At 50.8% G+C, this 22,329-nt stretch overlaps 10 protein-coding genes across 10 annotated transcripts; 5 read left to right on the top strand and 5 right to left on the bottom strand.

The window, feature by feature from the left end:
• Positions 1 to 80: 80 nt before the first annotated feature.
• Positions 81 to 1,965, top strand: N7511_008913 (uncharacterized protein; the record flags this gene model as incomplete). Its single annotated transcript, XM_057131290.1, has 3 exons — positions 81 to 177; positions 301 to 1,257; positions 1,313 to 1,965. 3 exons carry the CDS (start codon positions 81 to 83, stop codon positions 1,963 to 1,965), a joined length of 1,707 nt encoding a protein of 568 aa, XP_056979278.1.
• Positions 1,966 to 5,241: 3,276 nt separating this feature from the next.
• On the bottom strand, positions 5,242 to 5,545 carry N7511_008912 (uncharacterized protein; the record flags this gene model as incomplete). The annotated part of the gene is made up of 3 exons (XM_057131289.1): positions 5,242 to 5,263; positions 5,347 to 5,408; positions 5,444 to 5,545. The coding sequence occupies 3 exons, from the start codon at positions 5,543 to 5,545 to the stop codon at positions 5,242 to 5,244; spliced, it is 186 nt and encodes a 61-aa protein (XP_056979277.1).
• Positions 5,546 to 5,757: 212 nt separating this feature from the next.
• N7511_008911 (uncharacterized protein) lies at positions 5,758 to 6,825 on the top strand (the record flags this gene model as incomplete). The annotated part of the gene is made up of 1 exon (XM_057131288.1): positions 5,758 to 6,825. The coding sequence occupies one exon, from the start codon at positions 5,758 to 5,760 to the stop codon at positions 6,823 to 6,825; it is 1,068 nt and encodes a 355-aa protein (XP_056979276.1).
• Positions 6,826 to 7,248: 423 nt separating this feature from the next.
• N7511_008910 (putative topoisomerase family protein TRF4) lies at positions 7,249 to 9,469 on the top strand (the record flags this gene model as incomplete). The annotated part of the gene is made up of 2 exons (XM_057131287.1): positions 7,249 to 8,018; positions 8,071 to 9,469. 2 exons carry the CDS (start codon positions 7,249 to 7,251, stop codon positions 9,467 to 9,469), a joined length of 2,169 nt encoding a protein of 722 aa, XP_056979275.1.
• Positions 9,470 to 10,311: 842 nt separating this feature from the next.
• Positions 10,312 to 11,730, bottom strand: N7511_008909 (D-arabinose 1-dehydrogenase (NAD(P)(+)) ARA2; the record flags this gene model as incomplete). Its single annotated transcript, XM_057131286.1, has 1 exon — positions 10,312 to 11,730. One exon carries the CDS (start codon positions 11,728 to 11,730, stop codon positions 10,312 to 10,314), a length of 1,419 nt encoding a protein of 472 aa, XP_056979274.1.
• A 752-nt stretch (positions 11,731 to 12,482) lies between these two features.
• N7511_008908 (import motor complex subunit PAM16) lies at positions 12,483 to 12,946 on the bottom strand (the record flags this gene model as incomplete). Its single annotated transcript, XM_057131285.1, has 2 exons — positions 12,483 to 12,887; positions 12,944 to 12,946. The coding sequence occupies 2 exons, from the start codon at positions 12,944 to 12,946 to the stop codon at positions 12,483 to 12,485; spliced, it is 408 nt and encodes a 135-aa protein (XP_056979273.1).
• Positions 12,947 to 13,347: 401 nt separating this feature from the next.
• N7511_008907 (PEX28-32 family peroxisomal membrane protein) lies at positions 13,348 to 15,218 on the top strand (the record flags this gene model as incomplete). The annotated part of the gene is made up of 3 exons (XM_057131284.1): positions 13,348 to 13,360; positions 13,407 to 14,614; positions 14,664 to 15,218. The coding sequence occupies 3 exons, from the start codon at positions 13,348 to 13,350 to the stop codon at positions 15,216 to 15,218; spliced, it is 1,776 nt and encodes a 591-aa protein (XP_056979272.1).
• Positions 15,219 to 15,542: 324 nt separating this feature from the next.
• N7511_008906 (Zn(II)2Cys6 transcription factor) lies at positions 15,543 to 17,486 on the bottom strand (the record flags this gene model as incomplete). The annotated part of the gene is made up of 4 exons (XM_057131283.1): positions 15,543 to 16,152; positions 16,205 to 16,411; positions 16,466 to 17,269; positions 17,317 to 17,486. The coding sequence occupies 4 exons, from the start codon at positions 17,484 to 17,486 to the stop codon at positions 15,543 to 15,545; spliced, it is 1,791 nt and encodes a 596-aa protein (XP_056979271.1).
• Positions 17,487 to 18,095: 609 nt separating this feature from the next.
• N7511_008905 (uncharacterized protein) lies at positions 18,096 to 20,307 on the top strand (the record flags this gene model as incomplete). The annotated part of the gene is made up of 4 exons (XM_057131282.1): positions 18,096 to 18,407; positions 18,463 to 19,042; positions 19,106 to 20,014; positions 20,075 to 20,307. 4 exons carry the CDS (start codon positions 18,096 to 18,098, stop codon positions 20,305 to 20,307), a joined length of 2,034 nt encoding a protein of 677 aa, XP_056979270.1.
• A 682-nt stretch (positions 20,308 to 20,989) lies between these two features.
• Positions 20,990 to 22,109, bottom strand: N7511_008904 (uncharacterized protein; the record flags this gene model as incomplete). Its single annotated transcript, XM_057131281.1, is given in 2 exon segments — positions 20,990 to 21,363; positions 21,374 to 22,109. 2 exon segments carry the CDS (start codon positions 22,107 to 22,109, stop codon positions 20,990 to 20,992), a joined length of 1,110 nt encoding a protein of 369 aa, XP_056979269.1.
• Positions 22,110 to 22,329: the final 220 nt, after the last annotated feature.

Here is a 22,329-nt window from a genome sequence, read left to right as displayed (position 1 = left end):
TGACTCAGCGATTATCGGCGGGTATCAACATCTGGCCAGAAGCTCTCTCCGCACCCTAAACAAAGCTCAATGCCTCAAGCATGAAGTCCTCTGAGTTGCTTTTGTTGCTGGCTGCGACTGCCTCAACGGCCCAGGCTAGTGATAAGTCTGCCCGCCCTCGTGGTGTAGGCCCGGAATGTAGGTTTTTGCACCCTGACTATATCTCCACCTCCGAGTAGCTGGTGATGCCGGAGGGTTCTATGATGTCGAATTGTTTCACTTCTTTCTATTAAAGCATCGTACTGACAGAGGGCAATTTAGTTGCCAAATTCTACCAGGACTTGCCAACCTTCACTTGCATCTCGAACCCTTCGATCCAAATCCCTTTCTCGGCCGTCAATGATGACTTTTGTGACTGCCCTGATGGAAGTGATGAGCCTGGCACAGCTGCCTGCGCACATATTTCACGCAACTCTCCACAGGTAGTTGCAGACCGACCTGGCAACAGCGATCTGGATATCGCTCTCGCTCTTCCCGGATTCTACTGCAAGAACAAGGGCCACAAGCCATCTTACATTCCCTTCCAACGAATCAATGATGGAATCTGTGACTATGAAAACTGCTGCGATGGCAGCGACGAATGGGCCCATGTCGGTGGAACCAAGTGCGAAGACCGCTGTAAAGAGATCGGCAAACAATGGCGAAAGCAGGAAGAGCAGCGCCAAAAGTCCATGACTGCTGCTTTACGAAAGAAGAAGGACCTCCTCGTCGATGCTGGTCGTCAGCAGCAGGAAATTCAGGATCACATTGTTGGGCTCGAAGCCGAGATCAAGGGTGCCGAGGTCAAGGAAGAGAGCCTTGAGGCTGCTTTGAAGACCGTCGAGGAACAGGAGCGCAAGATCGTCCGTTCTGGAGGTGGCAAAGGCAAGGGCAAGGTCAATGTCCTTGCTAATCTCGCCAAGGGCCGCGTTGACGAGCTGCGTAATGCGCTCGTGGATGTGCGTCGCCAGCGGGATGAGACTCGTGAGCGAGTGAAGGAGCTCGAGGATATCCTGGCCAAGGTCAAGGTTGAATACAACCCAAACTTCAACGACGAGGGTGTCAAACGTGCGGTCCGCAGCTATGAGGACTATGCTGCTCGGGAGGATGTAATCAATGATGTGAACAGTGCCCAGGACCGTGACCTGGATGAGATTGCCAAGGTGGATGGCGAGGAAAGCGGTGTTAACTGGGAACACTGGGAGAATGAAGAAGATGGCTGCCAGAACTCAGATCTTGGTAAGTTGTTCTTGTATTTTGCAACGCAGCACTTCTGGCTAACGGAAAACTACAGTTTACAAGTTGGCAGCTTATCTCCCACCTTCGCTTGTCAATTTCATTGAAGACAAGGTCATCTTAGCAAAGAGCTTCCTCGAAGAAAGCGGCATCGTTGCCAAGACCGATGAGGACTCTTCTTCGGAATCCAAGGCCGTTACCCAAGCACGCGATGCCCTCAAGTCCGCACAGGACTCTGTGACCGTTCTGAAAAACAAGCTGCGCGACCAGCGTGCTGACCTTGAGACTGACTACGGTCCTTCCTCTATCTTCCGTGCACTGAAGGGAGTTTGCATCACGCAGGATGCTGGCGAGTACACATACGAGCACTGCTTCCTGCAATCGACCAAGCAAAACCAGAGAAAGGGAGGCAGCTCCGTGGCCATGGGCAAATTCTCCCATGTTGGAACCACCAGCGTTGAGGAAATCAACGAGGCCGGCGAGGTGATCTCTGTTGAGAAAACCGTGATCGAGTACACCCGTGGCCAGTCCTGCTGGAACGGACCTAATCGCTCCACCAAGGTCATCTTGGAGTGTGGCGAGGAAAACAAGATCTTGAAGACGGCGGAGGATGAGAAATGTGTGTACTCCATGCGCGTTACCTCGCCGGCTGTTTGTGTTGGCGGCGAAGACGGAGCAAACGGCGCACCTCGGTCGAAAGATGAGCTGTGAAGTCAGATCTAGATCCGTCATTATCTCTGAGAGGTTGTTACTATATGCATCTCACCAGTTGAAATCGATTGCAATTTAAGCGCCGATCCATGATTCCCCATCTCTATTCATCTAAAGTCCACTTGGGTATTGACCAAGGTTGCACGTACACTACATTTTGCGATATTCATTTATTATTCTCAAGGCACCCCGTCAAGATAAAATTAGCCCCAATTCATAAAGCATTTCAGCATCCTCCCAGGGCTGCTTTCACCATCTGTCAGCAAATACAGAGAACGGATGGGGCTGCAACCAAGCTTCTATCATAGTTACAAGGTAGCAGAAGCCATCCGTATTCCCGTCAGCAATACAATTTACAAAGCTGCCTTCGAATACGAGTGATCAAAGGTACGATATAACCAGCATATGTATAGAGATATAGCAATAAAGCACTAGGCTCGACAAAAACACAACACGAGGTCGAACATCAACCTATTAAATCAAACACTCCACCCAAAAGGCCCCAGGCCTTGACAGTCAACCAAATCAAACATGATCATAAAAGAGACATCTTATCAGCTTGTCAAGAAAGATACCGGCCCGCTAGTTCGACAGCAGTGGGAGTCCGGGTCTGGTATGAGTCGTTGAATTGGAGGATGGCGGTGATGAAGGCGTGTTGGCTGGCTTAGTGCTGGAAGGGCAGTTAGCATATCTTTCACCTATAGTGTCTTCGGTGCTACCAGGTGCAGCCATGATTGTATATCCCAGAAGAGAGAGAGAGGGTCATACCTTGCAGCTAGTGCAAGAGCAAGAGTTGCAGTCGCCGGAGCAGCAGTTGCAGGAGCAGGGACCCATGATGATAGATGATTAAGGATAGACCTTAAAGGATGAATAGATAGATATTGTTTAGTTTGGGTTGAATCAACAGATCGCTTGGATAAAGAAAAGGAAAAAGCCCAAGAAGCAACGGATCTAAAGCCGACTTTATACCTCCCTGCAAGTCCTGTATGACCAGGGGAGATAGTCCTCCAGGGAACACTCCAGCAGTATGCCCACATTGAGGCATATTATGCATCTCCATCCAGTCCCAAACCAACCAGAAGACACCAGAGCACACCAGTAACGCAGTCGACGCGCCCCGTCCCCCCATCGCGTGGTCGAGTCAAATGAAGTCCTGCATCCCACTCTGAAGCCCCTCTCTAGTCTCTAGTCTCTCCACTGCATTCTCACGCGCTATCCGCTACTTGTTACTTGCTACTCACTACTTACAACTCACTACAGTACTTACTACTGCTTTCAAGTAACGTGATAATGAACTACAGGCAACCCCAAAGATCACCAATAAAGAGCCTATCGGGCTTTGCTTATGATGCAGACAACCAGGACTTCCAATAGACGCTTGCTGCCCCCTCTTTGCTCATCTTGGGGTGGAGGTTACCGGAGATTTGCTCTCCGATCTGTTTTCTGGTCTGCGGAGCGACGTAGTATTACCCTTTTCTGTTGTAGATCTTGATAGGAGAACTTGTTTATTCGTGGACTAGAACATGCCACGCTACAGTATACAGCAGTATACAGTAATTCTCTCGGCTGTGGACCGGACTTACTGGTGCTTGGACCTATAACGACTGAACACTATAGCCGTGATATGATTATACATGGTCAGTCTGTTTCCGGATGGACAGGGACTAAGAGACGCGCCGCAGGGTTCACCGGTGGAGATGGCCTTCATTGCATGCGTTAACAGGTCCAGGTACATGTGCGCTTTGCTGGATGTGGCCATGGCTAGTGGAGAGAGTGTTTGCTTTGCTGTAGAGCTGTTGTGGGAACCTTACGTTGCAACATATGATAATGGAGCTCGTATACCGCAGAGCAGCACCACACCATAGGCTACAGTGTATTGTGCTACAGTATACCCTACTGTATACATGTCCTAGACAGCACACGCAATATGTGCAAGGCTCTCTCGTACGTGGACAAATCATCTAGCATCATGGCACGCCCATGACCACGACCACGTTTAGATCTGCACTTCCTTGGCTGGCTCCATCGGTTTCGGGACGGGCCTCGGACTATGTATACGGTCATATAACCGGAGGTTCTGTAACGGGTATAACGACTAGCATCCAAACAAGAAAAGATCAGAGACCAGGTGGGGAGGAGCCAAGAGGTATTTTCCGGCGCCTGGAGCGGTGCTGCGTTGTGTTCTCGGTGTGGCAGCCTATGAGGAGGCGATTGTTTGCGCGGTCTGGGGACCTTGGAGGAGGGGGGCTGTCGGGCCTTATTGGTAGCCTTGGTCGCTTTCCAGGCGAGTTAATTGTTTATGTTTTTTTCCTTGATTCCTTGCGAAGTGTATTTGCAAAACGAGAAAGATGAGTCCGGGTTCCGGAGATGTACTGTACGGGAATGCTGTGCACCTGCATTGGGTTGTACCAGAGGCTGAAGTGAGGAAGATCGGCGGTTGAAGAGATTGGATCATATGTATCTTGATCGAGCAGACTGTAAAGCATAGTATGCAGTCCGGTATCCCTCGCACTTGAGCAAGAAGGGGCCGTATATTCCGCAGTGTCATCCAAGATCAGATAACAATCATGAAACCTGGCACGTTCGGGCCTCCGGCTGAGAGGGATTTGAAAGAGAGCGAGAAGTGGAGAGGCTGCAGCTTAGTAGAAGCTGAGCATATCAGACGCCTGCATCATTCCAAGGTTGGTTCCGATCCGATGCTACTCTTCTCGGACTCGTGCAGCATCGGGTCCCGCTTTTTGTTTTGTTTTGACTTCGAGATGATCCATAATCTCGGTGATGGACAAAAAAGACGCATCGGCAAAAGACAGCCGCGAAAGCCGAAAGAATTCCTTGAGTGGAGATGGGAGGTTGGGTTGAAACTGATGCCTGAATGTTTTGAATCGAGAATGTCGGTAACGCTACAGAACAGTAGATGCGGACATTGTTCCGGGATATGGCTGACATCCCCCCTGTCAGGGCTTGAGATGGTCTTGGAACAAGATGTGAGGATATGGAGGGAGAGATAGATCTACGATTGACATATATCGAAGCTGCTGAGGAACCGTTGCGCTCCCAGGATTGACCTCCACTGAGCCTAAGTGGCTGATTATTGGGCCTGATGCTCCCAAGGTCCTTGTATACAAAGAATAAAAGTGGTCAAGCAACCGCGTATCATTGATCTGGCGAAAGCTATCCTTTGTGGTGACATGCCAAACTTCTTGCCCACGAATCCATCCGGGCGATCCTCTGGTATCATATCCTTCTCGCATGGTCATGTCCCGGTTCTTGAGCATTTCAGGTGTCTGAAAGCTGCATCCTGTGAGGGATGACTTATTTCTTCTATAAAGCACGACTCGGTCAGTTTCCCATCAGAGTAAGGGATGTGAAGATGTCACGTACAGGGCAGTTGCAAGCGCCGGCAGGGCACTGGCAAGAGGAGCCGCAGCTGCATCCGTGGTCGCCTGTTATTGTGGTTAGTGACTTCACTTCAAAATACCCCGCCATAACCCCGCCATCTCGGAATCGGAGTGATTTCCTCCGATCCAGGATCGCATAGTCGCAGCGAACGAGAAGCATCTCCAAAATGCAACTTACTCATTTTGAATGTGGTTGGAAAGGTAGACGAAAGTGTGGTGGTAGTTGTGGTGGAGAGTGGGAGAGGGGAAGAGAAGTTGGGTCGGACGGGGGATCTTATATACTCGTGACTTTCCGGAGTCTCCTTCTCTGCTCACAGCTTGAGCCCCGCTTGAGCACATATTTCTGATTGAAACATGACTCTCAGCGTCTGACTCGAAGATTCGTGAATTACTAATGGCCCCTGTCACTTGTTTGTGTGGAGGCATATCGGTAGCAGTTGAGCTGGATCCTACAGATCAGACTCAACTCCAATTATGTCATTGCAACAGCTGTCGGGCGGTGACTGGGCTGCTTTCTTCGTCATACTACATCCTTCAACATGAGCCTGCCCTAGATGGGCTGCAGAAATACCACTCCAAAGACGTGAGCTACTTCTTCTGTAAGACCTGCGGTGCTCATGTCTTCGCGCACAGCGAGCTCAATCATCAATTCTTCGTTGCCTCGGGACTATTAGCAGCAAAGGACTGCCCTAAAGTCCAGAGGATTGAGCACTGGAAAGAAAGTGACACTGGAGATGGCGGACTGAGTACATTTCTTGCTGGAACCCAGTCTGATATCCCAAGCTGTCGGCTTCGCGCATATGACATATCAAACAGCCCACAAAACAGAAGCCAGGAAACAGAGGATCTCGTGGCAACTGAGCCAGCAGAGCAGTCCATATTACAAGCCCGCTGTCTCTGCGGAGGAATTCAATTCTATATCACTCCACCAGACGCATCATCTTCACAAGCATCTTCACCATGGGCAGACCTCCTAGTCCCCTACCATTCTGGCTCTTCATCAAATCCAGATGATGTCAAGTGGTGGCTCAGAGAGAAAGATGGACACACCAAGTATCTTGCCGGAACTTGCACCTGCACCACCTGCCGACTTAGCAGTGGCTTTCCTATACAGACGTGGTCGTTTATACCAAAGACCAATATCTTCAACACTGATGGTTCACCACTGGCATTTGACCAAGGTACTATGCAACAATATAACAGCTCACCTGGTGTATATAGGGAGTTCTGCCGCTGTTGCGGTGCCACGATCTTCTGGCATTGTGACGAGCGTCCCTTATTGATCGATGTGAGTGTTGGCTTGCTCCAAGCCAATGGTGCACGAGCTGAGGGTTGGCTGGAGTGGGCTACAGGACGGGTCAGTTTTGCGGAGTTGGCAGTGCAGCATGATTTGTTGCATCTCCTAGAGGAAGGCCTCAGATTGTATCCAGGCGGGAGCGAAAGGGTATTAGGAAGCGATTGATCATACACGATGCGGTCTCTGGTAGTGGGAAAGAACCCGGCACTGTGACCATGTTAGCCAGACAGCGAATCGGCTGAAGCATGCCCTAAACTTTGAACATCAATGCTGATATGTCGCCCAGGGCGTTATAGTCATTACCAATCATCTATACACATGTCAATGAAAAGTAGAAGTACAGGGCAACAGGAACATAGATTGGACAATTGCAAAGACACCAGATGGTCTTATTTACAAATACAAGTTCGATTTGACTGTACACAGCCTAACCACCAAGGAAGCGCAAGGCGTATAGTAGCTACGACCCGTCACCGCCTTCACCGACATATGGCAGAATCGTAGTTAACCATTTTTTTTCGAGTGCGCGGGCAAGCTCGCTTCATTCACTCCGCACCTTTTTGTTCTTGAGTACTGCAGGGGTCTAAGATGCCTCCATTCCAGTTTAGGGGAAGCTCTAACTACCGTGGGTCACGTCCAAACCCGCGACATGAGTTCACCTTCAGGGCGCCGAAGCCACCTACCGCGGAGCGTCCGCTGTTATCCAACAAGAGGGAAAGCACCCCGGAACAGTTGCAGGGTGAAACAAAATCAGAACCGAAATTCGCATCTCTGGCAACGTTGAGCGATAGCGAGGAGGTGGACATGGACACATCCGACTCCGAGGACGACGAACGCCCGCGCAAGAAACGAGCACTGGGCTTTGATGGGCTCACCAACGGCGACGCAACGCTGCCTGTGTCCCTACCACCTGCCCCCAAGTGGTCCAACCCTGATCCTTACACGGCGCTCCCCCCACCAGACGAAAGCAAAACACCCAAAATCGACTTCGTCAAGCTCATTCGCAAAGCGCGACTTGACAATTCGGCAAAGTCCGAGAAGTCCGACGCCGTCACCGACAACCAGGACTTTATCTCCTTCGGAATGGCGGATGAGACCGAACCGGACACACAGGACAACGCGCCAGAGAATGCCCCACGAGGACCCAAGGCCATGGAAGGTCTTGATTCTTCTATTACCAGCCGCAAGCGAACCCGTGACGATGAGATCAAAGGCTACTCGAGAAAATCGGGCAAGCCTGCTAGCCGATTCAATTTCGATGGCTCTGTCATCGATCAATGGCGACCGTTGCCAAACGAGGCTGGTACCCCATGGCTTGACATGGCCGATCATCCCCAGTCACTACATATTGGCACTCAGTTAGTATCATCCTTGTTCTGTTCTCTTTCGCATTGCTTACCGTTTGCCCAGACTTCATAACGAGATCATGAGTTTTTACCATTGGGCCAAGCCTCAGGACTTTGAAAATATCGTCAGGGCCGATCTTATCAACCGAGTTGAGACTGCTTTCCGACAGCGATACAGCAACGTTCAGGTGAAAGCCTTTGGCTCTTATGCTTCTGGGCTCTACCTTCCCACTGCAGATGTCGATCTTGTTCTCCTCTCCAGCAATTTCTCGCGCCACAAAATTCGAACCTTTGGAGAGAGAAAGGGACAGATCTATGGATTTTCGGCTTTCGTGAAAGGCAGCAATCTTGCAGTTCCTAACTCGATCGAATGTATCGCTGGAGCTCGCGTCCCAATTCTGAAATGGGTCGACAAGCTCACTGGACTCCGCGTGGATTTGTCTTTCGATAATGACAGCGGTTTGATTGCCAATGAGACCTTCAAGAAGTGGAAGGACCAGTTCCCTGCAATGCCGGTCATTCTGTCCGTCATCAAGCAGTTTTTGCTGATTCGTGGTTTGAATGAGGTTCCGACCGGTGGACTGGGAGGTTTCTCTATCACTTGTTTAGTTACAAGTCTTCTTCAACACTACCCTCAGGGCCACGCACAACCGAACTTGGGAAGTCTTCTTGTGGATTTCTTTTACTTTTACGGAAAACACTTCCGCTATGAGACTCAAGGTATTCGCATGGAACCTCCAGGATATTTCAACAAGACTTTCTTCGGAAACCCCGATCGCCTTACTATTGAGGATCCCAACAACCAAGACAACGATATCTCAGGGGGTACGAAGGAGATCGGCTTGATCCTCAGAACTTTCTCCAAGGCCCACACCACTCTGCAGCGTCGCATGGAGCAGCTTGCATCTAATGAAGATCATAACTCGAGCGTCCTGGGACCTATCATTGCAGCCAACTTTGATGAATACATTGAACAGCGTGAGCAGCTCCGCCACGTATTTATGATGGAGCCGAGATTCGCACGCTACAGGACCCCTCCCCCACCACCACCAGGCCCGTACCCGGAAGATCGAGCCTATTCTCCTCCTCCTCTGCCTCCCGGTCCACCACCAGGCCCTCCTCTGCCTCCTCAGTCAACTCGGAAAGAAAAGGCAAAGTCGGCGGGCACCAGATCTGAGCCCGAAGATATCTCTTCAGATGAGGCCTCCGCAGAAACAAAGCCGGGCAAGACCCGTAGGGACGACACCAGGCGTTCGGCCTGCAAGGAGCGTGCTGCGCGGTTGAAGAAGTTGAGACCAGACTTGGGCAAGGTTTCAAACTCTCTAAGTGCCCGACAGGCTCGCCGTCTTGCAGGGTACGAGACCAACGAGGACATGGAGGCAGACCTGGAGAAGCGTGACAGGGAACTCAAAAGCCGAAAGGAGACAGATGAGGCATGGAAGATGGTGAGGGATGATGCGTGAGCTTGTGACTGACCCCGGCAACGACTTTCATTTGCTTTTCTGCTTTGTTTGATTATCTTTTTCTGTATCATGATACCCCCTTGCTCCGATCGGTTCGGTGAATTGACCGGGGATGAATAGCGAGCATATGGTAGTGGCGCAATGGTGCAATGGTGCTGTGGGAGGATTGGAAATATTCTTTGTGATTTCGACCAGCATGTTGTCTCTTCCAGAGAAAACAACTGCCAAATGGAAATAGGGATTCTACTTCGAGCCCCATATGGTGCCAGAGAGCAACAAATCCACTTACATTCTAGGTTATCTTCGGTTCCGACTTCTTTTCCTCCCCAGCCCTAACATTTTGGGTCGCGGTTTCCTCGATCGATTTCCCTGTTGTTTTTGGATCTATCATTCTTTCAGACAATGACCATTTCCCGCCCAAGACAAGCGTGCCGTTCTTTCGAGCCGATTCGTCGCCAACTTTTGGAGAAGACCTACACGAACATCTAGAAAATGCATTCCCCGCTTGGGATGCTGTTAGTGAACTTCAATGGAACACGCCATACGATCATGGATCTGCCATGCAGGTTCATCTGAGTTGGTGTTTACTCTTTTCTTGCTTACCCCCTTCCCCTTCCCTGCTTCGTGCCTTCCTTCTCATTCAGAGAGCGCTATATGCGGTTTCTGAGAGAGGATCCAGGATTGGAGTATCAGGTCTGGGACTGAGTTGGGGTTTGGCTGACGACCTGGCCAGGTGAAAGTATTGACTCATGCATAAGGGGTGTCATTCACGTCAAGCTATATTATACGGTCTATGTGCAATCTCCGATATGGACAAAAGAAGCTTTTCCTGCACAGCAAGGCTATGCAAGCTGCTTGTCCGCTTCCAATGGTGGGGTCAGCATAGGATCCCTTCCAGCTCCATCAGAAGAGGATATATCCGTCTTTCCTGCCCTTTCTTCCTCGACAATCTTCTGTACAAGGGCAACATGCTCCTCAGACACCGAGTTCACAAAGTCCGGCGACGGACTATCCCAGACATAATCAACCCATTCAGTACCCAAGACATCCCGAATGTCCCGAGCGAGTTGCAAGATGTGAGCGCCACGCGCATGAGACCAAGCCCGGTCAGTAATGAGACCCTCCTGCGGAGTAAGAATGCTAGCATTCGCAGCGGTAGAAACAGCACCGGTGGGAACATTCAAATTCGGGGTCGAAGGGCCAGTAGATTTCAACTCAGCATTGAAATACGAGCCATCATCATCCTCCGTCCAATTCTCCAGTCCATCAACAATACTATGCCACACACGCAAGGTCTCATCCAGCTCGGCAATATTGCTCACGCCCATAACACTGACACCGAGCCTCTTCCCAGTACCGATATTAGCCACAGATAAGAATCCAGGATCGGCATCTGCTGCGCGCGCAAGTGGAGGCCCAAGACCGCCAGCCCGCGCACCAACACGAAGCCACGCTTCCAGCGCGAATCGAATAGCAACGACCTCCAGTTTCTCGTTGTGGGTTGAGGCGCATTCCGCCGCATGGCGGATCGCACCGCGCAGGCCATTTGGCGCAGGATGGAAATCGCCCATTGAACCGATAGGCACGCCGTCACGACGGAGAAGACCCATTCCCAGCGGCGAGGCATTGGGGACGACATCAACTCCTGCAGCGAGCAGCCGTGGCAATGCGCGCGACTGCAATCTCGTATTCTGCAATGTGAAATTGGCATACGACATTACGATGTCCAATGGCTCGCCGGTCTCTCGTAGAATCATCTCGGCCAAGTCGCTCAATGTGTCAACCGGGTAGCCGGAGATGCCAACGTAGCGGAGGACACTCTCTTCATCGCGGAGACGGCGCAACTCCTGTACCGCAATGAGGACTTCGGCGGGGGTGACGAATTCCACATCGTGGCAGTATACAACATCGAGATAGTCTGTGTGAAGCCGGCGCAAACTGCGTCGCACACTGTGTCTGATCCATGGCGGGGAATAGTCGAACGATGCGCCTGCGACGCGGCCGACCTTTGTGAGGAGTTTGTATGCCTGGCGGGGGAAGTTGAGTTGGACGGTTTCGGTTGCGAGTGCGCGGCCAAGCAGTTCTTCGGCGGGGCCGTAGTATGGGGATGTATCGAAGGCGCGGACACCGCTGCTCAATGCGCGCTGAACTAGTTCTGTGGTAGGGAGGGCGTACGGGTCGGCGTTGTATTGGGAGTTGAAAGTTGCTGTTCCCATTATCAGCGGCGGTAGATCCGCCGACAGCGGGGTGGAGGGACGCATTTCGGTTTTCTCGGACGGCTACTGAGAGATCAAGGTCGATTGAGATCTAGCACTGGAAATTGAAATATCTCGGGGGAATCGGGGATTAAGTGGTATCTGGGGGCTAAGCCGTTCTCAGGTGGGAAAAAACAGGGCCCCGGTCTCCGCTCCGGATTGCGCCATGGGGATCGAGATCCTCCCAGATCGGGTTGGCCACCCGATGTGGCCTTGGATGACTCCAAAGTGAGAGCATAAGTAGCTTATTTTCGTGGAGGTTCTGATGGTCTCTTTGTCTACGAAGTCCTCTCTGTATTGGCGGGAAGTGTTGTACGGCGGTGGCAAAAAAAAAGGCCGAGTCTGTGCTGACGATAAAAAGTACGAAAACACAACAGTTCAGGACATTAAACAATGTAATGCAAGTATATAGCTATTGTACAGCCTTTCCGGGGGAGAGTGGAGAAGGGGATAGAAGACACAGTTGATATACACAGACCCCAAGGTCGAGATCGGATCTGAAGGTATACTCCATTTCCGACCAAAGATGATGCCCGGGTGATTGGACCTCAAGATGGAGGAGAAAGATCCCAGTCTAGAAACTCAAGCGTCTTTCTCCAACGGTAACCCAAACGCCATGCTATGCCAAATCGAGAAAGACGAGCAGATCAAAGAGCGAAGTCATTCGAAGACTTCTGTCGCAAGAAGGGAGGAAACTCCCAGGGGGGTAGGGAGTGGACGGAGCTGATAAAGCGGATGAAACGCAGTCGATGTCCTGTTCATTTGTCCTTGTAGACCTTGGGGTTCCAGCCTTCCTTCAATTCCTTGTCGTGCGCGACTTTGCGCTCGGCTTCACGGAACTCCATCTCCAAGCGTTCGCGTGCACGCAGAATCTTGCTCTGCAGATAGAAGCTGCCGCCCTTTTCGGGGTTGTTCAGGTCGAAGAGCTTCTTGAATCGGGACATAATATCTTCGAGGCTTTGTTCGCCACCGGCGGGGGGCTTGACGTTCAGGATCTTGCAGGCTTCATCGATCGTCAGGCTGGAGGTGGTGAGAGAGCCTCCAGATGCCTTTTTCTGAGCAGCGTATTTGCCAGATGCCTGGGCTTGCTTGTAGGCTTCGGCGAAGGCGCGGCCGAAGACCCGGGCTCCGGTTACCACGACTTGGGAGACGATACGGTGAGCCTAGGAACAATTTGATTAGTTTTCTAAATTCACGACTGGAGAATTGCAAGACTCACCATGTCGACAAGATATGAAATGCCGTGGTAGACAGGATGTGGAGGTTGAAGGGGAGAAGAGAAGGGGAAAATTTCGGCTGCGGGTTTTAGCGTCGGAAGAGAGCTTTTGGCGTCTCTATACAGAGGGAGTAGACAGGCACAACAGACCACATAAACATTGGAAACATCTTACTTGGATATGAGTTAGGAACATTTGTTTATTCTCATGCAATACACTGATCTTCTAACCTTTTTTTTTTTACGATTTGATTTTCGACACTTTCACACTCAACTTTTGACCGAGAGTCACATGTCCAACTACTCCCCGCAGATCTTCTTGGACCGAACAGCCATGAACTCATTCCCTTAAAACCTCTCGTCCGCCGGATGAGCTGATTATCACTCCATGACGTGTCCATAATTGGATGGCAGCTCTAGGTATGTTTCCATGCTCTCAACCTCTCCAGATTCTGATGCGAGATAGACGATCTTCCGTGGATAGATTCCATGGCACCCCCATCGCATGCGCAGGAGCAAGGCCAGTCGGATTCTCAACCGCCGACGGTCGCTGCTTTCTCTCCTTCTACTATCACCGGCTCAGCCTTAACCTCGCGACAGCGTTCTAGCGTCATCGTGCATCGCAAATCTCCCCTGCTGGTGGCCACACCACCGGCCATCACTCGGGCTCTGGCCTACTCCCACCCATTCCTTCTTCCCCTCAATAAACTCGCCGGTCTGTTGACATGGACCTCTGGAGATCCCTGGCAGAGCTTCCTGCTCGTGGCCACCTTCTGGACGGTAGTGCTCTACAGTGATGCCATCATTCGTTGGGCAGGACCGATCCTGGTTGTGGTTGCCCTGATCCTAGGCATGTATGGCCGCCGCTACTCGCCTTTGTCGTCAACTATTTCAACGGGCGAGAAGCACCAGAGGAAGGTTTCCCAAGACTCAACTCGACACCAAAAGAGTTTGGATGAGATCGTGGAAACTCTCCGCATCTTCACAACCAGATGCAATATACTCCTCGAGCCTCTGCTCGACCTTACTGATTTCCTATCAACCCAGCGTACGCCTACATCGGCGACGACTAAGCCTGCCCTGACGGCCCTTTTCATTCGAATCCTCTTGGTAACTCCTATATGGATCCTCATGACTCTCCCACCGTTTTACTTAATTACTACCCGCCGCGTCGTCATGGCCGTTGGCACTATCGTCTTAACTTATCATTCTCGGCCCGCGAGAGTCTCGCGTGTCGTTCTCTGGCGGTCACGGGCCGTCCGTCGAATCTGTGCCGCAGCCACGGGGCTTTCAGTGGCCGATACCCCGAGCAGTGCACCAAAGGCCCAGGTCCAGACTGAAGGCCAAAGCCAAGGCTTGAACATCTCTACTCGGCGGCGTGGAAATAATTCGACTGTAAGATTTACTTTCGTCGTCTATGAGAACCAGCGCCGCTGGTTAGGTATCGGATGGACCTACTCGTTGTTCCCATCGGAACGCGCTCCTTGGACGGACGAGCACATGAACGCCGTCCCTCCCAAAGATACGTTTGAACTGCCGGATGTGAAAACAGGAGACGCCAAATGGCGTTGGGTCGAGGGTAGTGACTGGCGTGTCGAGGGGGCGGACTTCTTCAATTCAAAGTCCGAGTCCAAGGGTACTACCGGCGAGGGATGGATCTACTATGACAACAAGGTTCGTTTTTCCTACACAGTATTGTACTTGCATGCTAAAATTCCTCTAGTGGAACGATGGTCGCCGCGGCCAAGATGGATGGGACCGCTATACTCGCCGACGCAAGTGGTACCGCGACGCGGAATTAGCCGAGTTATCACCGTCAGGCACTGAAAACACCTCCGAGGAGACAATTTCTGGACTCACTCAAGCTCTGGAAAAGGAGAAGCAACAAGAGTGTGACGAAGATGCTGACACCAAGAGCATTACTCCATCTACCGCCTCCAAGACCCGTCGGCGCTGGTTTGGTAGCGGCAAGGAAAAGGAGAAAGATCAAACCGCTTCTTCCATTGACAGCGGCCGAGCTTCAGGCTCAAACCCCTCCGGCGGTGGCGATGGCCCAGGTCTCTCGCGCCCTATAAGCATCCAAAACTCCCGCAAATCTTCTCATTATCATAAACGCGAAGGAAGCGTGGCAACAAGTGACAGTGCCAGTCTCCGTGAAAAGGAAATGGCCAATTCGCATGACCATCTTGATAAGTGGTCAACCCGGGCTGCGGATGGGACAGAACGAGCAGAGAGAGAATGGGGACTCAGTGACGACCTAAATATGGGATTGAGCTGAATTTTTCGTTGGCTTGCGTTTTTTCTTTTCTTTGTCGTGAAATATCCACTTGTCGTTTCTCCCTGTCTTGGGCCATATACAACCTAACCCTTAGTCAACCTTAACAACTCCATTTACTTTGCTCTCCTCCCTGCTTTCTTTCGGAATTTGTATATCCTTATTGTTCTTGGAAATTATCCATAACATCTGGAATTTCGTGTCACTTATGCAGACATCAGACATGAAACATAAAAAACATATATCCTCCCGACTTGAATGCAATATCAAAACATCAGAGTATCGTATAAACACAAGGGCAAGATGAATGGCAAGGCCAGAATCCATCTATGCAAGAATAAGCTCCCATCCTAGCTCCTCAACAATATCCAACCAATGCACTTTCCAGCTGTTTCCAGTGCCGGTAACATCAACATTACGATCAGCATCTCGTCTCGCCCACAGAATCCCCAATAAATCCTTCGCACGCCGGACATTGCCGATACCGAAATTTTCTTGCAATTTACCCAATGAGCGAAGAACGACTTCTCGATCTTCGATGTGCTCGCTCTCACAGCCGGAAATGAAAAGCGGAAATGTAAGAGCTGAATACTCGCAGTGGTCATCTAATGGGAAGGCCTCCACACGGGTGAGACAGCGATGGACGGCGAGGGATTTTGGTGTTGAGATCAGAGGGAGCCAGTCCTGTGCTGAGAGGGATAGGGATTCGAGGGATGCTGAATCAATGGGGTTATTTGGGGCTGAGGTGGTGGGTGTGGTGATAGGCGTGTTGAGATGGTCTCTGTCTATTCGTTCCATTATTGAATGGAGGTAAACGAAAGCTGCATCACGGAAACATTCGGCTACCAGTTGGAGGCGTGTTAGGGTTGCTGACGATATGCCCTGGGGGATTATGTAGGGGGTTGAGGTATGGGACCAGGTGAGGAGGGACTCGTTTCTGGTATGCTGTTAGTATGTTTTCTGGCGTTGATTAAAAGAGCATAACTTACATAGTTGCGACACTGAGGCGGAGAGCCAAGGTGTCATCTTTTAGAGAGGGTAGCTCTGCGATGCGTGCGCATAATTTGAGGATCTCCTCGGTGTAGCCGATGTAGATATCCAATTTTGGGATGCCAATATCACTATTTACAGTGACGTCAATAGTCGTATTGCAGTTTTGATTACTGATTTGGGCCATGTTATAGGCGTAGACAAATCTAGAGCTTTTTAGTATTTTCTCTGTTTGGCTTGCACGTTCGTCTAGTACATACAGTCCACGTAGAAATTCCGCTGCGGCTCGATCCATCGAAGCAAAGCCACCACGGGAGACGATCAAGCGCTGTAATGCATTAAGATGGACAACCCACTGCTTGATGCTGCCGCGGACGATCTCGTATTTGCAGAGGAGACCGACTGCTAGTAGGGCATCGTCGGGGAAAACCTCTGTTGAACACTTGACCAGTACTGATCGGAGTCCACTAAGAGTTCCACTATAATAGTTTACCGCAGCGGTGTGTGCACCAAAGCCTTGGGATCTGTTTGCTAAGTGCAGCGCGGAGACGGCACAAACGGCTTTCATCAGCAGAGGAGATGACATTGCCATTGGAATCAACAACGAACGCAAAGGGTTGTCGCCACTCTCTAGGTTCGCTAATAGCCGAGACGCTTGCTCCATATGATATTGGAGATAGTGACTTTCGTGAGTGGAGAGATGGTTGATGACTCCTTGAGGCCGAGGAATCACTGCCACGGCGTTCGGAGCTTGGTCCGGATTTTGCTCTTCTATATCCAGGATATAGTGGTCATTTACTCCAGTTAGCCGATACCCCGGCGATGCTGATGATGGCGTAGACCAAGCCAAGGAATTTACTGTCCCAGGCGATGAATGTGTTTCAAGCCATACATCTGATGACGGTGACAGTGCAGGCGAAGGCAATTGAGGCGATGACGGACTAAGCCTTCGACGCTTTGGTGATTCATTCTGTGAGAATACATTCGCCGAGGGGCCCAGTGGCTCTACCCACATAGAGCCATAGCCCTCACATGTCCGGCCTTGCTTGAGACAATTGTTACAACTAACCAAATTAGTCACCCAAATTCAAGAGAAAGACTAGATACGCACCTCGGCTTCGTCTTATCGCAAGCTTTGCGTCGTTTTTTGCAGGTCAAACATCCCGAACGAGTCCATGCCGTGCCAGATTGCCGTGTTCTGCCCTTTTTCGGAGCAGATATCGGCTGACTGGGGGCAAATGAGGACGAAGGCTGCACTAGATCAGTGGTGAGTGCGCTCATCGTCTCAAGGATTCCACAGATAGTACGGAGCCCTGACTGTTAGCGGCATGCTTCTAGAATCGCAGATATTGTACAGATTCGGTCAGTGCATGCGCGGGACCTTCGGGGAGCATTGATCGTTATCGATAGACACCTGCCACTAAACCCCATCGGGCCAATTTTGCGCCATACCCCATAGCCACGTGACCCTATCGTCTTGGTCCCTGGGTCATGTGACCATTGTTTCCCCACGTTGTTGACGATTGTTTGCTGCGAGATTGGCGAGGCTGAACTTTGTGTTGTTCATATCGGTTGCGATTGGCCTAGGGTCTGAGGCTATCACTGACCGTCAATTACTGTATATCCACCAGAACAATTACCCCATACTCGCAGGCCAAGACATCCCACTCCTCTCCAACTCTTATCCTTTCCCAAATAGGCAAGTCCAGCCAGAGCGAGACTTAGGTAATGCGATAAGGTGCCTCCGGGGCCCTTTGCGACGAGATATTTAAAATCCCATTGTACTTCTCCTCCTGGAAATTCACTTTCTATATTCTATCTTACTCTGTGAAGTGTTAGTCCCCCAAGACCCCCCCCGAGACACATTCACCTTCTGTTTCAAATCCCATCATGGTGACCCACGGCCCTCACCCATTCGACCCTATCTCACCCGAGGAGATCAAGCTTGCTGTACGCATTCTTGAGGCTACCTTCCCGGGCGTGGAACTCCGTTATAAACGTATCGACGTCAATGAACCTATCAAGAAGGATGTTATTGCATACATTGAAGCCGAGCGTCTACGGCGGCCTCTGCCCACACCACCAGCACGTCTCCTCTATGTGCTCTTCCACCGTCTCGACACTGGTGCATTCTACAAGGCCATTCTGAACGCCGATCAGCGCACGATTGTCTATGCCAAGGAACTTCCAAAGGAGGTTCAGGTAAGTGAAGTCTACTCCAATTCTGGTGGGACCGGCTGACAATCTTCTTCTACAGGGACCAATTGATATCGACGAAATTGCAGCCATTGAAGAAATGTGCATGAGACACCCTGCCGTTTTGGCCGAGATTGAGAAGCTAGAATTGCCTGCGGGTGTCACCGTCTGCAACGACCCTTGGATGTATGGCACGGACAGCGATACCGAGAACCGACGCCTATTCCAGTGCTTCATGTATATTGTTGAAACGGATCATCCCCAGAACAACCACTACTCTCTGCCTTGCAAGTTCTCGCCCGTATTCGACGGACTTACTCATGAATTGATCCGTATGGATTATCTCCCCGGTGGAGCTGATTTCGAAATCACCACCACCCAGCCTTGGAAGCCTGTTAAGACGGTCCAATACGCCCATGATTTATTGGACGAGCCTCTTCGCACAGATCTCAAGCCTTATATTGTGCAACAGCCTGAAGGACCTTCATACTCGGTGGATGGCAATTCCGTCTACTGGCAGAAGTGGCGCTTCAGAGTTGGTTTCAATGCCCGTGAAGGTTTGGTTATCTATAACGTCACATATGACAACCGGAACTTGTTCTATCGCTTGGCTGTTTCAGAGATGACAGTTCCCTATGGTGGTAAGTAGTGGAAAAAAGAACCTAGTTCCGGCTTTTGAACGAATTTGACTAACATGAAAATAGATCCCCGTGCCCCGTACCATCGCAAGCAGGCATTTGATGTCGGTGACACTGGCTTCGGCATGAACGCCAACCAGTTAGCTCTTGGTTGCGATTGCCTAGGCCATATCAAGTATTTCGATGGTTATCGTAACGACGCAAAGGGTAACCCGCTGCAGTTGAAGAATGTCGTTTGCATGCACGAACAGGATAACGGTCTGCAGCACAAGCACACCAACTATCGATCTGGTGCTGCTACCGTTGTTCGCAATCGCCAGTTGGTCCTGCAGATGATCTGCACCGTGGCTAACTACGAATATATCTTCAACTATATTTTCGACCAGGCTGCTAATGTGGAGTTGGAAGTCCGCGCCACCGGCATCCTGTCTACCGTTCCCTTCGACAACGAGAACGGCCAGACCGTCCCTTGGGGAACTAATGTCGGCCCCGGAGTTATGGCTCCATTCCATCAGCATATGTTCTCGCTGCGCGTCGACCCTGCTATTGATGGATTCAAGAACACTATCTACTATGAAGACAGCGTCCCTATGCCCGAGGATGAGACGAACCCCTACCTTGTAGGCTATACCTCGGAGCAAACCGTGATGCAAACCGCAGGCACAGCAAACACAAGCGTGGATCGTCACCGTGTCTTCAAGATCCGCAATGATAACGTCACTAACCCAATCACCTACAAGCCAGTAGCGTACAAGCTCATGGCAGCCCCCAGCCAAATGCTGCTCGTCAGCAAGAACGCGCACGGCTTCCGCCGCGCAGAGTTCGCTACCAAGCCGATCTGGGTTACAAAGTACCAGGACGATGAACTATATGCCGCAGGCGAGTTCACAAATCAGAGTCGTCGCGCAGAGGGCGTCGAGACCTGGGTCCAGCGCAAGGATAATGTCGAAAATGAGGACGTCGTCTTATGGCACAGTAAGCAACCCTCAATCACCTAAGATCTCCATTATAACCAATAACTAACAAATTAACCAGCCTTCGGTCTTACCCATAATCCTCGCATTGAAGATTTCCCCGTCATGCCAATGGAGCGTATCAGCGTCATGCTTAAGCCGGATGGATTCTTTACGAAGAACCCGGCCCTTGATGTCCCGCAATCCTCTCAGCTCTTCAACAAGTCTTCCCTCCACCCTGAAGAGAAGCCTGCTGCTTGTTGTTCTGGCCCTTCTACATCTAGCAAAGCTAAGCTGTACAAGAGGATTGAGTAGGGGGCTTTTGTTTTCTTTCTGATTCTTGTAGATACCCTATACTTTATCATTTGCGTGATGCTATCAGTCAATATATTTTCTTCTTTTGTGATCTGATGCTATATTGTTAGTTCAAGTTCGAGAAAGGTAGTTACACACGTATGTAATCTGTAAAGAGATCTGTCTTCTGGTTTGTATATCTGAACCCTGCATCTATTGTCCAGCGTAGAGTAATAGTCCTTTGAGGTTTGATAGAGCTTCTTATAGCATGTTGGGTGTAAAAGAAGGCCGAGTACAGATTTTATTTCACTGGGTATCACTCTGACTTGGTAAATAGACTTCAGCAGGCCTCAATATATATCGTGATGCAGAAGTCTCATTTCGTTTTTAGATCAAATCGAAAGACCAACGAGGTATCATAGACCTTCTATATGCTGCAAGATCATACGAAAGAAACGAGGATATTCTATACGCATAAGATTATATGAAATCGTATAAGTTTCGCTATTTTAATAGGAATTTGTCATGATACAACTGTATGTAAGATGCCCAATAGAATTTCAACAGAAAGACAAGGAAAATAAAGTGACATATGAGTATATTTATCGGCAAAGAAAAAAAAAGATCCCAAAAAATAGATCGAAGAAAAACAGAACTCGCCGGATTCATTCCTTCATATCAAAGCGGCATATTAGATAGGCTATCACCGACGATCAGACCCCGAGTTGTGAGAGGGCACATGGCTCTCGAACAAGTCCTCTAGGTACGCACTAGGGGCACGACCCTGAGGCGCCTGGTTGAGATTCAGTGAACTGGTCGAAGCGCCCACATGCGAGTGACGCTGGACATGCGAATCATTGTAGACACCGGTAGGAGGCAATGAAGGCGAGGACAGGCCAGCCGTAGGTGAGTATGGCACTTCGCCACTGCCGACAGCCGGGTTGGAACCACCAGCAGCAGCATAGTACCCAGCGGGCAGGTAAGTCGAGCCGCGATTGCCTGTGCTCCCTGTCGCATTGAGACTAGCATGTGATCCATGGGCACCACCGCCAGCAGTAGGGGAGAAAAAAGAGGCCGCTGTTCGAACTTGGAACGCGGTTGGACTTGTAGCTTGCCCGAGTGGCAGCGCCGAGTTTGTCGAGGGAGACGTCTGCCGCTGGCGCAGCGGTGTAGGGGACTGAGCGCTTCTTTCTGCTGCCGCGGAGAAGGCGCTTGGATTCAGAGGCGTGGATTATGGCTGCGCGGCGTACTGAGCGGTTCACAGACCATGCGATCATTGCGCGCCATGCGAGCAGGGTCAGACCGATTAGGCCTAGGGCGGCACCGACGGCGATGAATACAGTGCCCTCTGGCGCGGCACTCTCTTGCATGTAGGGCGCATTTGCTATTGGGGGCACTGTCACGATCGCGGCACCTGTGGTGGTCGAGGAAGACGATGTTGTTGTTGTTGATGATGATGATGATGTTGTTGTTGTGGAGGAGGAGGATGTTGATGTGCTTGTGTCAGAGGTTGTGGAGGAGGAAGACGAGGAGGTGGTGGTCGTATCCATGGTTGTGCTAGTCGACGATGAAGAGGTCGTTGTACTGGTTTCCTTCGTGGTTGACGTCGAAGTGGACGAAGATGAAGACTTGGTTGTCGTAGCAGCGGTGGTCTGGCTATCAGTGGTGGAGGGATCGTCGGTGGTCCTAGCGGCATCGGTAGTATCCGTCGATGTATCGTCTGCAGGCACCGCAGCCACTTGAGCGGCGATCGCAAAGATCAGGAGAAGCAGCAGGAGCATTGACGGCTCGGCTCTCCCAGCCCCTCGCGGTAGAACTCGCATAGTGACGGTCGTAAACAATTGATCAACTGTTTCTCCACAGGGTGCGGGTCACTCGGGGTAGCCCGTCGATCTTCGACAGCGATGAAGGTGTTGCGTGAATCGAATCAATGAATGCTGAGCGGATTTCGGCTTGCTGAAGCTGATTGCAAACTCGACTGCGATTCGTCTCTCTTGGGCCTGGCTGAGGCTGTAATGTACTCAATCTGCAGGGTGAGGACCC

This window comes from Penicillium nucicola, assembly GCF_028828085.1.
Source record: "Penicillium nucicola strain IBT 29836 chromosome Unknown utg000010l, whole genome shotgun sequence".
Lineage (NCBI taxonomy): Eukaryota > Fungi > Ascomycota > Eurotiomycetes > Eurotiales > Aspergillaceae > Penicillium > Penicillium nucicola.
The sequence above is the reverse complement of the archived record's forward strand: the minus strand, read 5'-3'. Positions and strand labels throughout refer to the sequence as shown.